The sequence below is a fragment of the Colletotrichum orchidophilum genome (assembly GCF_001831195.1).
Source record: "Colletotrichum orchidophilum strain IMI 309357 chromosome Unknown Scaffold_144.1, whole genome shotgun sequence".
NCBI lineage: Eukaryota > Fungi > Ascomycota > Sordariomycetes > Glomerellales > Glomerellaceae > Colletotrichum > Colletotrichum orchidophilum.
The window spans coordinates 97,448-111,159 of record NW_019173100.1 but is presented as its reverse complement, the minus strand read 5'-3'; the positions used below and the strand labels follow the sequence as shown (position 1 = coordinate 111,159).

The following is a 13,712-nucleotide window of genomic DNA, read 5'->3' as shown; positions in this document are numbered from 1 at the left end:
TCAGCTCGGCTTTGGACTGCTCGGTTGCCATTGCCGGCATCGTCATTTTCTTCGCCATCTTCTACACTGGTGCTTCCAAGAAACTCAGTTGGTGGGGTACCGAGGTTCATCAAGTAAGTCGACTACACCCTGGAACAAATTGGTCAATGGATGCAGTATAATGACCATGACGCCATGCAGGATACTTGTGACTGGAAGAGCTGCACTTACATGAGCCGAAGCGCACATAAGAGTGCCTGATTAAGGCTGCTCATATAGACCTTGAAATTGGTGGGCGGACAATCGGGGGATTTTGTGTAGGAAATCCTCGGTGCTGGTGCCTCCCCCGGGCTAGAGAGTTTGGGAATATGTTTGCTTTGCAATCCCATGTCCGACTTCAATCGTAAATGAAAAGCATTCAATGTGACTAAAGAGTAGTAGAAGGTGCTCTTTGCATCGACTCTGAATGTGACAAAGGAAACATTGCATGTTGACGACTGCCGAGACTATGCTGCCCACTGCTGCTTATGATCACGGACAGTGGCCGGAGTCGTCATGTGCAGTTTTACGGTGTCTGATACCAGGATTCTGCCAGGTTCATCAGTGGTTCTAGACATGTTATTATCCTTTCGCTCCATACACACAGCCTTGCTCGAAGAAGATGTTGAAGCGGGCAATTCAACAGCTCATCGCTGGTGGATGATGATACATTCATTTTACCTACAGAGGATGAGCCAAATGAGAGGTCCGACGCGTGTATCCGCCAGGGGCCATCCGTAGGGTTTAGTAAGATTATTGGCCCATTTCTGTTATCACCGTGCACGCAGCAATTAAGATGTTGACTGGGTGGGTTCAACAACCGCGGGTCCCTCCGCTTCCCCTGCGCCACGTAAGAGCGACGAAGCGAGGCGGTTCAATGTCAGACCGAAGAAGAGCGAAGGATGCGCCAGGAATGTAGTGGCGGTCTTAGCGTGGTTGATCGGTGCAACTCTTTTCTGGAACTCCCTCCCTGCGGCAAGCCTCCCGCTGCTCCCCCTCTCCATCTTTTGCACCACCAGACTCCGACCGTACTGCCATGAGTTGTGGCTGTGGCGCAAACGCATACGCACTTCGTTGAGGTTGCTCCGTCGAGCGGTGAAATCAAGCTCACCGTGGCGCCACGCAGCAGATCAGTGCGTGAGACAACGGCCGCTTGCTGAGAATGTCGGCGCAACAGATATCCATGAGGCGTTGTTCGCAACGCCAGCCGCCGGTCTCTTGAAGCCGACCCGCATCGCGAGAGTCACGGCCCAAGAAAGATGATGTTGCTACACAGGCTGGGGACGAGTCAAATCTAGTATAAGTAATGAACGAGGTAACGCCAAGATGCTGTACTTCTAGGAATTGAAACTATACGATCAACAAGAAGAGACTCAATCACTTTCGAGACCAGCTTCCAACTGCCGCTTCACCTTCACCAAACATATTCCATCACTTCAAACTTCAAACTTCATTCCAGGCCTCACACCCAGCATGTCTGCGACCACCATCCGCAAGGCCGTTATCACGGAATTCGGCGATGTCTCCAAGGTCCAAATCATCCAGGACACCATCAAGTCGCCGCCGGCAAATCACGTCCAGGTCGCAACCATCTACTCCGGCTTCTCGGGCGCCGACATCAATATGCGCAAGGGCGTCTACCCATTGCAGAAAAAGGCCCCGCTGACACCGGGCTACTGCCTCGTCGGCACCGTCAAGGCCAACGGTCCCGGCGCATCCAGCTTCTCACCGGGCGACCTCGTTGCCTGCCTCACAATCTACGACGCCGAAGCCGAGCTGGTCAACCTGCCCGAAAAGTACCTCATCAAAATACCCCCCGGCACCGACCTGCAGCAGGCTACAGCGCTGATCCTGGACTGGAACACGGCGTACGCCATGGTCTTTGACGCTGCCAAAGTCACTAGAGGTCAGCGTGTCTTTATCCACGGCGTCAGCGGCGCCGTCGGCTACGCGCTCATGAAGCTGTGCCAGCTGCAGGGCGCCGAGGTCTACGGCACGGCGTCGGAGCGGAACCACGCCGCCGCCCGGGAGCAGGGGGCCCACCCCTTCGTGTACACGGACAAGGAATGGATCCGGGCCGTGACGGAGCTCGGCGGGGCGGACGCCGTGTTCGATCCCCTGGGGTTCGAGAGCTGGGACGAGTCGTTTTCGATCCTGTCGCCCACCGGTATCCTGGTGGGGTACGGCGGCAATCTGCGCTCGCTGACTGACGATTCCGGGCATGGCTCTGTGATTATGCCGACGCTGAAGCTCGTGGCGCGCGGGATGGTGCCGTTTTGCGGCAAGAGGACCAAGTTTTATTACATTACGCGCGATGATGCGACGTTTGAGCCGAACTTGAGGGCTTTGATTGAGTTGGTGGCTCAGGGCAAGATTACCGTTCCCATTAAGAAGGTGTGGGAGCTCGAGGATATCCAGGATGCCCATCGCCAGTGGGCGAGCAGCGCGGGGGTTGGATCGTCGCTCATTCGGCTGTCGGGTGTGAAAGCTTGATGATTATGAATGTGTGAGTGAGTGAGTGAGTGAGTGAGTGAGTGAGTGGGTGAGTGAGTGTGTACAAGAATTTGCAAGCAGGCGTTTTGGCGTTGTCATGGGTTATTCGTGTATTCCCATAGTGGTGGACATTTAATGATAGAAGTAATTCCTAAATGATTCGTTTGAAGGATCCGGCAAACTCTCCATTGCCTTGGTTGTTTATTCACCTTCCCGATTCCGCTTGGCGGCGTCCAACATGGGCTGTTGTATTCGACAAAAGGCGCGTAGGACGGGATCATTGTACGCCGCGCTGACAGGCAGGCCATGCTGACGCAGCAAAACGCAGTTCGCTTGCTCATCTCATTCTCAGGGCCCTTGAAAGCTTCCCCTCATCACACGCCGTTCATCTTCACCTCAATTGTGCCGAACGGCACCGTCCCTGACACTAATAGGTTGAAGATATAAAACGAAGCGCGCGCGAGGTGATTGGCGACAGTGAACCGAAGCCAGACACGTCTCTTTTCTCTCATCTTCCCATCATCTACTCAGGTCAATTGCGCCGGGGTACCCGTCAATTCTTCACACGGCAATTGCTTCATCACACATCCCCCCCGGCTTCCATCACAATGAGGTTATCAATTGGCCTGGCCGCCGTCGCAGGCGTCATTGGCCTCGCCGGTGCCGAAGGCGGCGACCCTCCCAAAATGACCGACTTTGACTGGAAGACCATCACGCCGTCACGCAAGCTGGAATACCACCCGTGCTACAAGGACCACCAATGCGCTCGCCTCACCGTCCCCCTCGACTGGCTCGACGAGACAAACGAGCACACCGTGGCCCTCGCAATCGTCAAGCTCCCTGCCACCGTCCCCGACGACGACCCGGCCTTTGGCGGCACCGTCTTCACCAACCCGGGCGGACCCGGCGGCTCCGGTGTGAGCCTGCTCCTCCGCCAGGGCCACGCCATGCGGCGCCAGCTGAGCGGCGGCAACAAAAAGTACGAGATGCTCAGCTGGGACCCGCGCGGCGTGCAGTTTACGACGCCGGTGGCCGACTGCTACGAGGACGAGCTCGCCAGGGACACGGACGGCATCCAGCGCCTGGCCATCGGGCCGCTCGACGCCAGCCCGGACGCGTTTAGAAGGCAGTGGGCAAGGGTTCAGGGGTACGGCAGGCTTTGCACGGAAAAGCTCGGCAATGGCTCCATTATCCCCTACGCGACGACGGCGTCGGTCGTTCGCGACATGGTGGAGATGGTGGATAAGATTGATGAGCTTCGTACTGAACAGGCGGCGGCCTCTCGGCCGCAGCAGTCGCTCGAGCTCCGGAAGGTCAAGGACGTGCCGCGCATTCAGTACTGGGGCTTCTCCTACGGCAGCATCCTCGGCAATACGTTTGCTTCCATGTACCCCGGGCGCGTGGGCCGGCTCATCGTTGATGGCATCGCCGATGCAAATGACTACATGGCAGGCGTAAGTGTATACCCCGTTCGTCGTCCGCCTCTTCGCGCCGCGGCTGATACCATGTGACTATCCAGGGCTGGAAGACCAACCTTCAAGACACGGAGAAGCTTGTCGACTATTTCTACGAGACATGCTTCAAATCCGAGGGCAAGTGCGCGCTCAGCCGGCCTTCGGACAAGAAGTGGCAGGACATCCGAGACCGGGTCGACAAGCTCGTGAAACACCTCAACGAAGCACCCGTCGCGGTCCTCGACGGCAAAGCCACCAACATCCTCACAGGCTACGACGTCACCCTCTCCTTCAAGAACCCGCTCTACGCGCCCTACAGCCGCTTCATCAAGCTCGCCTCCCAAATCAACGCCGCCATCGAGGGCAACTACACCGCCCTCCTGCAGTCCGTCTCCGCCGAGATCCCCAAGCTCGACCAGGCCTGCACCCACCCCAACGCGACCGACCTGCCCCTCTCCTGGGGCGACGGCGGCCAGGCCGTCCTCTGCGGCGACGGCGAGGACAACTCCGATTCCTCCCTCGCCGACTACAGGGCCTACGTCGCGGAGCTCGAGCACCAGTCCCCGACGTTTGCGGGATACTGGTCCCAGATCCGCTTCGCTTGCACGAGCTGGCTCGTCCGTCCCAAGTGGCGCTTTACGGGGCCGTTCTCGACGCCCCCGCACGACGCCGCGCTGGTGGAGGGACGGCCCGCGGCGCCGCTGCTCTTCTTGTCTTCGCGGCTCGATCCCGTCACGCCGTTGAGGAACGCGTGGAGGATGAGTGAGGGGCACCCCGGGTCGGCTGTCGTGATTCAGGAGTCTGTGGGCCATTGTGCCCTGGCTGCGGGCAGCAAGTGCACGACAAAGATCATTCGGGAGTATCTGGAGCATGGCACGGTGCCGGAGAGCGGGACGGTTTGCGAGGCTGATTGTGGTCCCTGGGATGGCGATGCCTGTGACTCGGAGAGCTTGAGTATCAACGTGGCGCCTCTCGCGCCGCCGCATGATAGGTCTCATCACCTTGCCTATTAGATAGTAAGGGAGTAAACAGGAATTTTAAGCGAAAAAGCCATTGCTCGGGAAGAGGTATTCGAAAATGTGCTTCCAAGTGGGTGAGTATGGGCATACGGGTACGGTAGCTACCTTACCTTGCATGTAGGGCCATGTAGTGTCCAGGTGTCGAGACGACACCGACGAAATCAAACATAGCCACAGCTCAACGATTTTCAACGGAATGCAAGACGTTGGAGCTTAAAGTTTAAACTCTTGCAAAAATGCTACTTCCAAGAAACACTTCATCACGATTGGATGCATGCCTCGTAGGTCCCACGACTGATCGCTGAATGCAGATGTCAGACGCACGTCTGGTAGACCGGAGCTGAGGCCGATCCCACAGCCAGCTTCCGAAATTGACGTCAACTGCTGGGCTATGCCGTCACTTGGATGGAAAATTGTACCCTGGATTCACTCAAATAAGGGAAAAATACTGGTGTTTGGAACCACCGTCTTCGACTGCCATGTTTGCCGGCGCATCACAGCCAACTGCCATGTCTTATCCTTCAAAACTCCCACACCGACTTCAAGGTTACACCTGCTGGAAGGCCCGACTGAGACATGATACCAGATAGACGTCAGTTCCATGCTTGGTACGATGTGCAGGGCGACCCCTCCCCTTCCGCCCTAATACGAGCTTCCCATCTGCCCTCGGAATCCGGGATCTGAGCTTCCCAAGACCCAGCTTTGGACCAGGCGGTCGATCAACCTGCATGCATCCGAGGATACGATTGCCCTACCTTTAACGCCCGGTAAAAAAGGGTTGCCCAACAAAATCTGGTCAAGCCTCCCACAAAACGAGTTCCACATTCCCCTCCATGCCGATGCCATTTTCAGCTTCTGCCTGGGGCTTCATACGCTAGTGACCCAGTCAGCCCGAGGATCAATCTGCTCTAGTGTCTTGCGGGGAGATCGTGGCATTGGTTCGACTGGCGCCACATTTGGGACGTTTCTCCTCGTTTTCTACCACAACCTTTTTTTTTTACGAGATCGATCGGCATTGGCTGTGGCGTGGAAGGAGGAACAACGACGAGGAGAGTACGGCTGAGATCCTGCTGCATCGTGAAGCTGTTTGACAAGGGACGAAAATACCTCTCGAGGCATGGACCATGTGAGTTCGTATTCGTCGTACGGGGTCATGCTCGAGAGGGCCCGACATGGACGGTTGTGGGAGGACGAGTGCTGATCGTACAGCAGCGCAGGCGCCGCAGTGGCCTACGCGACGGATAGTCCAGCCATCTTTTCTTGCTTGCGAAGTCGAGAGGACGCGGTTCAGGTCATCAGGTAGAGTCTCTGGAGGACTATAAAGACGCTCATTAGAGCTCGCTGAAGGAAAGAACACCATCAAGGCAGTCAGTCTCATCACTTTCCCATCCCACATCAGCACAATCACACACCTCTATCTTACCCTTACTCCGACATCACAAAGTTCACCATGAAGCTCACAGTGCTCTTGACTTCAATCTCTTTTATTCTCCCTTCCATCTCTCACCCGCTTGAAGAGCGAGACGGCCCTCAAACTGTCCACCTAACCTTCCACGGCGGCCCTGCGTCCTACGAGATGACGATCCCCGCTGATGGACAGGTGTATCCCACCAGTCAGTTTCCCAAAAGAGACCTCTCGGCACGTTGAGAAAATGAAATGGCTGACCTCCCCCCAACACGCAGATAACGACATCGCAGTCAACATCATCGACGCGCCAGATTACAACGCCCTCTCCCAGTGCACATTCTACACAAACGGCGAGAAGGCCCTGGTCGGCGGCATCACGCCCCAGGGCCTCCAACAGGTCATCATCGGACCCCCGCAGCCCGTCACCGGCGTCAGCTGTCTCGGGATCTGTGTCCCGGTGTACGGGGAGTGCTACGACCTCAATGAGCAGTATGTCGGGCCGTGCTGTAACGGCTTCTGCGCGGCGACGCGGTGCAGGCCGTGGATTCAGCCTTATTAGCAAGGAGAAACTACGGCATGTTCGAACATTTGACTTGCCTGGACTTTGGGGCGTTTGATTTGGTGAGACAGACGTAATCGGGCTTTTGCATTTGTTGTCAGGGTCATACTCCATGGCTGAATCTCTTAGACCTGGGTTGTGTCCATTTAGTTTCAAGCTTGATTAGTTAATCAAAACACATGAGAGTGAGGAATTTGTATTTGTAAGGACGATGCCGGCGTTGATCAGAATGAGGCGGGATGATTCGGCATCTCCCCATCCTTGGTCCCCGGGACGGGAATATGGGGCCGGTGCCGGCCCCGATGCCCGGAAGCGGGTCAGGGGTCGGGTCCAGATCTTCGGCCTGAAGTCGATCCATGATCACTTGGGCTTTTTTGTTGGCTTACTCTAGGAAATCCGGCCCGTGATGCCTAGCCTTTGACTTGATTGATCAGGTTAAACGGCTTGTGCTGACAGGATTACCACTCCGCAGACAAAAACGCGTTCATTGCATTTCTAATCATGATTGCTTCAAGCCGGGTCATCGTATGGCCATAGATGCTTGGTCATACGTCTAGCTCGAGTCATCGTATGTGAAATTTGGTCTCTTGAACATCTATTTAATGAACGAGTCGCCCGCAATGTTGTGTGTAAAGTAATCTATCAGTCATTGTCATTCCCAACCTCGAGCTATCAAAACAACTCCAACGATGGCAATGGAGTTCAACCCAAGCCGTTCAGTCTTGCACAACGAGGACTGCGACATCCACTACTGGTTCCAAGGCAAAGGCCCGCTCATTGTCTTCATCCCAGGAGGCAACGGCCATGGACGGCAGTATGACACAATCATCACCGCGTTGTCGGATAGATACACCTGCGCCACATTCGACCGTCGCCAAATGTCCGCGAGCCAAGCCAAGGTGAACAAGAGGCTCCACCCACCACAGCAAGCCCGAGATATTCGCGCCATTATCAAGACCCTCGGCTTCGACAAAGCCACTCTCTTCGGGAGTAGCATGGGCGGTATTCTCGCGTTCCAGTTCGCCATCGACTTCCCTGACATGGTCGAGCACATCATCTCCCACGAAGCGCCGACCTTCATGCTGTTACCCAACGCCACCGAGATCTTTGAATTCTTGTATAATTGTCTCGAGATATATGAGGCTTTGGGCGTCGATGCTGCGCAGGCGGAGTTCAGCTCCAGACTTGTCGGTTACTTTGACGAAGGCGTTCCTCGGACGGGGCCGTCGGATCCGATGAACCCCCCTAATCACTGGGCCAACGAGTTTGCCGTCTTGCTGGGCTATTTGCCGAGTTTGTATCGCATCAAGGAGAACGGGACGAGTGTCGGGTTGATGAGGGGCATTCGGAGCAGAGAGGCGTGGTACGCCCAAGCGGTCGATGAGCAGGCAAAGATCCTGGAGTGTCCCAAGCTTGACGTCGCAGGTGCCCACGAGGGCTTCCGAGTCGAATGCGAGGCGTTTCTCCCCTACTTTGTCGAGTTGATGGAGATTCTGGAGGGAGAAAGGGGGGAAAGCTCGTGATAGCAAAGCCAACAGGTGTTAAACCGACTTCAAGTAGACATTGAATCATGACCGTTTCCCCTTCTGTCCCACCATCAGACCCATGCCTCGCTGTGTTTAGCTGGGGAGTCGATTTGTGCAATGATTTAATCAGGTGAATTTAAGTTTCCGCAAGCCTCTTTTCTCCCTCCAGTAATTCGTCCCCTCCAGCATTTCGGTGCAGCCGGCAAGCAGCCAGCCCCATTTCCGGAGAAACGGCTCCGTGGCCTCCCACCCCCGCGGATCCCACGGCTCCCCCCAAACGATGAGCGCGGCGTGCTCGACTCCCGCCCCCGCGCCTACATCGACAACGTCCCGACATATTTCGTCCTCATCAACGTAATCTTCGCCGTGCTCGGCCACGATCCGTAGAAAGTTGTCTCGCATGCGGGCGTGGGGGAAAAAGTCGATCCAGGGGTGGTGCTCGACGGACATTTGCAGCGCGGTAGGCAGCATGTTGGGCGGACACGTCTCGGTCGCCGCGGCGGGGCCCAGGCCGGGACCAATCTTGTTGAAGGGCGAGATGGAGTCGTAGGTCAGCCACTCGGCGTTGAAGTTGAGGGCGCGGGCGTTGCGGACAAAGGCGTGGAAAACGTTGACGCGGACGAGGGTCGTCAGGTAGTCTGTACAGGGCCTGCCGAGCATATAGTCCGCGTACGCCTCCTCGGCGAACTTTTCCAGCATAGCTGGCGTACCCTGTCTACCCAGGAGGCAGATATTTGCGGTCCCTTCATTCTTCCCTGTGGTGATGGCTGCCAGGGCCGTCTGAGTGTTTTCGGTGGTTGGCGAACGCGACTCCTTCTTTACCAGGGATTTCGATGGGTCAGAGTCCACTTCAGGGGCTGGACCTATATCTGATGGAAAATGCTTGCCGACTTTCTTCTGTGCTCTCCGCCCTATGAATGCGCGTGCTCTAGTCAGCTGGATGATACTAGCATTGGATATCAGCAAATGGTACCGAGGTGGACTCACTTCGAGCTCTCTGGTTCAGTCTATTTTGTAATTTCCGCCTCTCCGTCGTACTCGTGACTCCAGTCCAATCCTCTGAAGGGTCACGTAGTTCCGCCAGACGAGGATTCGCAATCACCGGGATGGTCGTCCCGACAGGAATCGCCGGACCGGGGCTAAAACACATGTCCATGACTGTCGTTTCTTCTGAATGTGGAAAGATTTCCCCAGAAGACATTGGTCAAAGGCCGTTAGGCGCGGGGGGGAAAGGAGCCGAAACCACCAAAGCGGCGTATCAGCAGTCAGTACTGAGATCTGGTCGCTTTGACAAAGGGATGACAATGAGGTTCCGCGGAACGAGACTGGTCCTCCCAAAGACTATATGCAGCCTGCTGACGGCATTCCACCGTCTGCCTAAGTGACAGGGATGGTGGCGCAAGGCCGTTAGCTAACTCGTCGAATCGGCGTCGATGCCTTGTTTCGATGGTGAGGACTCCCTCTGGCAGGTCTAGTTTGTGCGGATAGTCTCGTCAGCGACCATGTGCCTCACGATCTCTCGCACTTTTGAAGACTATTGAGGGAACGCGAGAGAATGCGAGAATGGCGACTACGGTTCTGCTTATGCTCCAAGTCTCTTTTTGACTTTGTGAATTGCTATCTTCAATTCTTGGTGGATTGCTAATCCAGACAGACAATGTGTTGTTATCATCGTCGAGGCGAAGCGTATTAGGACGGATTTAAAGCCCCCGTTTTATCTCTCCCAGATTTTGGCGTGTCAGCAGTGTGCATTAGCGTCCGCAGACCGACGTTTGTCTTTTCCTACTGGCCAACCGAGAGACAGGGACAGTCTAGGCTATCCCTGTTTGAGTAGCTCGCTCTCGCTCTCGCGTTGAGCTACAGCCAGAGGCTGGTTCGTCACGTCGGTGCACTCGGTTGTTAGACTTGCCCAATCGCAAATGAATGGTTTGGGCACTCATCCCATATCTCTACTGTGCACATCCTTCTACCCCCATAGTACTCCATACACCTACAACTATCTACCCGCTTCTACTTCGGAGAGTAACTCTCGCGACTGTCATGAGTCAGGGCATTTGAGTATCCTCCATCGACCCTAGGAAGAGGTTTAACACCCGTAACTTTCTTGACTCATGAACTACTTATCATCAAGTACGAGTGCGGCTTGTCGGGCCGAGAACCACTGCCGTAACGAACCATCACCAAGCCAAACCAGGCTAACGAGAGTCTAACCCGATGATTCAAGTCTGCGAACCGAACATGAACCGAGAACACCAACGACATCCCGGCCATGAGTCTGCGAACTTGCATGTTGCCATCGAACATTCGTATTTTGGTTTCTTATCGACGTAATAATTCAGCGAGAAGCTGGAACTGATACCTCCAATGCCCGAAGGAGCATCTTTCTTCCTTTCTTTGAAAGGTAGAAGAAACCAAGTGCCAAAGGCGCTATTCGACGGACACGACCGATGGCCTACAAGCGTGCGATAGACTTATGTCCATTAGAGAAGCAGCTATCCATTTGGCCTGCTATTCATGGGTTCTGCTCTTACCTCCTTAGCACTAACACAAGTTCTCGGTTTCTTGGACGATGCATATATCCGTATTTGGGTCCGGTTCTACGGGACAAAGTTGGATCGCAGAAATTCGGTCATAAATGTACCGACAATGGATGAAGAGAATTTATATACAGAAGAAAGCTGAGACGTGCGCACCACAGTTTGCTCTCAGAAATGCCCTAGCAATGGCCAACCCTCTCCGATCTCTCAGACGGCGTAAGTGCTGCCGATAGGACCGAAGCGGATGTTGGACCAAACAACCTGAGAGTTGGGGAACTGCTCGATGACTTCGGCAGGGACACCCGAATCCGGGGCACAAGGTCCACGCTCGGTGCCGGGCTGTCCAGCCCTCTCGGGAGGGTAGGTGGAGTCGAGCCAGAGCATGTTGGCATAGTGCTATTGCAGGACATCAGCTGGGTACGTTCACACCTTGGGAATTTAGATGGGGAAAAACACTTACGTCGCTCCAAATAGACATTACGAGAGTCATGGGGATGTTGAGGGCGGCGTTGAGCTGGGGGTATCCGCCCACCTCGTTGAAGCGGTCCCGCTCGTTGAAGACGGCGAACTGGCGCTCGCAGTATTCGGGCGTGATCTCCGATGTCTCTGGGACGCCCTCCCACTTGGCGCCGGGCACTTCGATGGTGTTACCGTCCTGGATGAAGACCTGGTACATGCGGTCGGGGGCGAAGCGGGTGATGACGGTGAATTTCTTGGTGGTGTCGACGGTCTTTCCGGGGCCGTAGAAGTCGGGGTTGCCCATGCGGTACGGGTTGTAGTCGCAACCGTTGGCATCGCAGCCCCCACCGTAGCGGTCCTCGGAGTAAGTACCGCCACAAGTGTCGCCCTCGCAGACGTGGTAGTTGTTGTTCTCGCACGGATGAGGAGTCAGAGCATAGGCGTACGCATTGGACTCCCTAGAGATCGATCAGCACTTGGAGGCTCTCGAGTGAAAGATTGAGGGTTCTTTGGTGGCTTACCAGACGTCAATCTCAGCGCAGCAGGCACCCATGTTGCCGACACCAGCACTGTCATCGGTCTCTGAAGGCTCCCAACCTTCAACATTACCCTGTTCATCGTCTCAATCAGTTACAGTACCTTTGTATATCTAGCATGGTGCGTTGAAGTTTACCTTGCCGCCGATGAACTTCAGATCACGAGCACATTGGGCGTCACAGTACCCTGTACCGTACTTGGCTCCGGCCTTGTTGTTAGACTCGGACGAGAGACCACCGTCCTCTTTCATGGCAACGAAGTACAAGGCACTGTTCATGCCACACTCAACGCTGGACAAGTCGACGTCGAAGGCAAACTCGTTGTTCAGAAGCTGGAAGGTCTGGTACTTGCTGTCTCCGTTCATGAGGTACATTCGGGAGCCAATGTTCTTGCCGTACTGGTGCTCCTGGACGAACTTCAAAGTCAGGGCATTACCGCTGGTCGACACGCCGTAGGTGCCGCTGTACTCAGCTCCCTCGACAGCACAAGTCTGAGCACAGTTGTCTCCGGTCGTACACAAACCGGTCCATGAGTTTCCGTCGTAGCAGTTCTGGTATCCGCTGCAGTATCGTGTTAGTCTGTGCTATTTGGTAATGATGTCAAGTCGGAGATGGGATGGGAAGTGTCAATTACCCAACACCGTGAACCCAACGCCAGTTGGCATCGATGACGACCTCGGCGTTGACGTTGGAGCAAGATGCTGAAGTGCATCTCTGCCAGCTCAGCTTGGGGTGAGTCTCGGCTTGCTCGGTGCCGACCTGCTGGGCCACAGCCATGGCCAGCATAGAAAGTGCCGAAATTGTGTACTTCATTGTAAAGATAACTGCAGGCACTGGAGAATCTTCCTGAGGGTTGAAAAGAGAATGCTGAGAGATGGTTGTGAGGCACCTATTGGAAACTCAAGCTGGAGACGGAAACTCCCTCCATACTTATGCTCCTGTCTTCGTTTATGGAACTCTTGTATCTCATCATCGCGGAATGACGCTCCCCGAAGTGATTCTCTGTAGCGTCCCGGATTCCGGCAACAACGCGTAGAGTTCCGTGGCCCATCTCTCCGTGTCAGTTGTCAAATGTCGACAAAAAGGGTCCAGTCGTTCCATTGTTAACATCCGTAGAGGCGAAGTCTTTTCTCGACAGAGTCCCATGTGATCTTGGATCGTATTCCACCGTGCCATCCAAGTCTTGGAAGGAGTTGACCGGGACGGAATTCCCGTCGGCAACTGGGATCCGCGTTCAAAGTGGTCGGAAGTTGAGCGCTGTTGCGAAGAAAAAGACCCTTGGAATGCGGACCCGTGGTATCTCGCGCCGAAGTTATCCCTATATCAAACGATTGCCAAGGTCTTGTAAGCGGAGATGGTTTGCTCCATTAGTCAGTTGTTTGAGAGTTAACAGGCTATGGTGGCCGGGTGATGAAGAGCCAAGTAGGATTTCCAAGAGCCAAGTTCTCGGCGACGGCAAGAGTGAGTAAACAGCTCCGCAATGTACGGGTTGAGGCGACCGATGGTTTTCAGGGACGGCCGGGATGACTTGCTGATCGCATCCGTCTTCGGTTCTCGCTAGTCTACAGTCCGAACTCGTTCGCCAGGGCTCCCTTGTCCGTATCGGCGCTCAAACAACGCCCTGAGAGGCAATGCACCGACGTTGAAGCTCGGAAAGGCTGTCTTCCTGTGGCATGGGATCAAACTCCCATTGATGCGAAGCG

At 55.1% G+C, this 13,712-nt stretch overlaps 6 protein-coding genes across 6 annotated transcripts; 4 read left to right on the top strand and 2 right to left on the bottom strand.

Annotated features, from left to right (window-relative positions):
* Positions 1-1,491: 1,491 nt before the first annotated feature.
* CORC01_12159 (zinc-binding dehydrogenase) lies at positions 1,492-2,511 on the top strand (the record flags this gene model as incomplete). The annotated part of the gene is made up of 1 exon (XM_022623780.1): positions 1,492-2,511. One exon carries the CDS (start codon positions 1,492-1,494, stop codon positions 2,509-2,511), a length of 1,020 nt encoding a protein of 339 aa, XP_022469749.1.
* A 608-nt stretch (positions 2,512-3,119) lies between these two features.
* CORC01_12158 (uncharacterized protein) lies at positions 3,120-4,978 on the top strand (the record flags this gene model as incomplete). The annotated part of the gene is made up of 2 exons (XM_022623779.1): positions 3,120-3,965; positions 4,031-4,978. 2 exons carry the CDS (start codon positions 3,120-3,122, stop codon positions 4,976-4,978), a joined length of 1,794 nt encoding a protein of 597 aa, XP_022469748.1.
* A 1,456-nt stretch (positions 4,979-6,434) lies between these two features.
* Positions 6,435-6,951, top strand: CORC01_12157 (uncharacterized protein; the record flags this gene model as incomplete). The annotated part of the gene is made up of 2 exons (XM_022623778.1): positions 6,435-6,597; positions 6,668-6,951. The coding sequence occupies 2 exons, from the start codon at positions 6,435-6,437 to the stop codon at positions 6,949-6,951; spliced, it is 447 nt and encodes a 148-aa protein (XP_022469747.1).
* Positions 6,952-7,640: 689 nt separating this feature from the next.
* On the top strand, positions 7,641-8,474 carry CORC01_12156 (acetyltransferase/esterase; the record flags this gene model as incomplete). Its single annotated transcript, XM_022623777.1, has 1 exon — positions 7,641-8,474. One exon carries the CDS (start codon positions 7,641-7,643, stop codon positions 8,472-8,474), a length of 834 nt encoding a protein of 277 aa, XP_022469746.1.
* A 129-nt stretch (positions 8,475-8,603) lies between these two features.
* CORC01_12155 (uncharacterized protein) lies at positions 8,604-9,678 on the bottom strand (the record flags this gene model as incomplete). Its single annotated transcript, XM_022623776.1, has 2 exons — positions 8,604-9,388; positions 9,465-9,678. The coding sequence occupies 2 exons, from the start codon at positions 9,676-9,678 to the stop codon at positions 8,604-8,606; spliced, it is 999 nt and encodes a 332-aa protein (XP_022469745.1).
* A 1,543-nt stretch (positions 9,679-11,221) lies between these two features.
* CORC01_12154 (glycosyl hydrolase family 7) lies at positions 11,222-12,822 on the bottom strand (the record flags this gene model as incomplete). Its single annotated transcript, XM_022623775.1, has 5 exons — positions 11,222-11,410; positions 11,475-11,931; positions 11,995-12,083; positions 12,147-12,570; positions 12,644-12,822. 5 exons carry the CDS (start codon positions 12,820-12,822, stop codon positions 11,222-11,224), a joined length of 1,338 nt encoding a protein of 445 aa, XP_022469744.1.
* Positions 12,823-13,712: the final 890 nt, after the last annotated feature.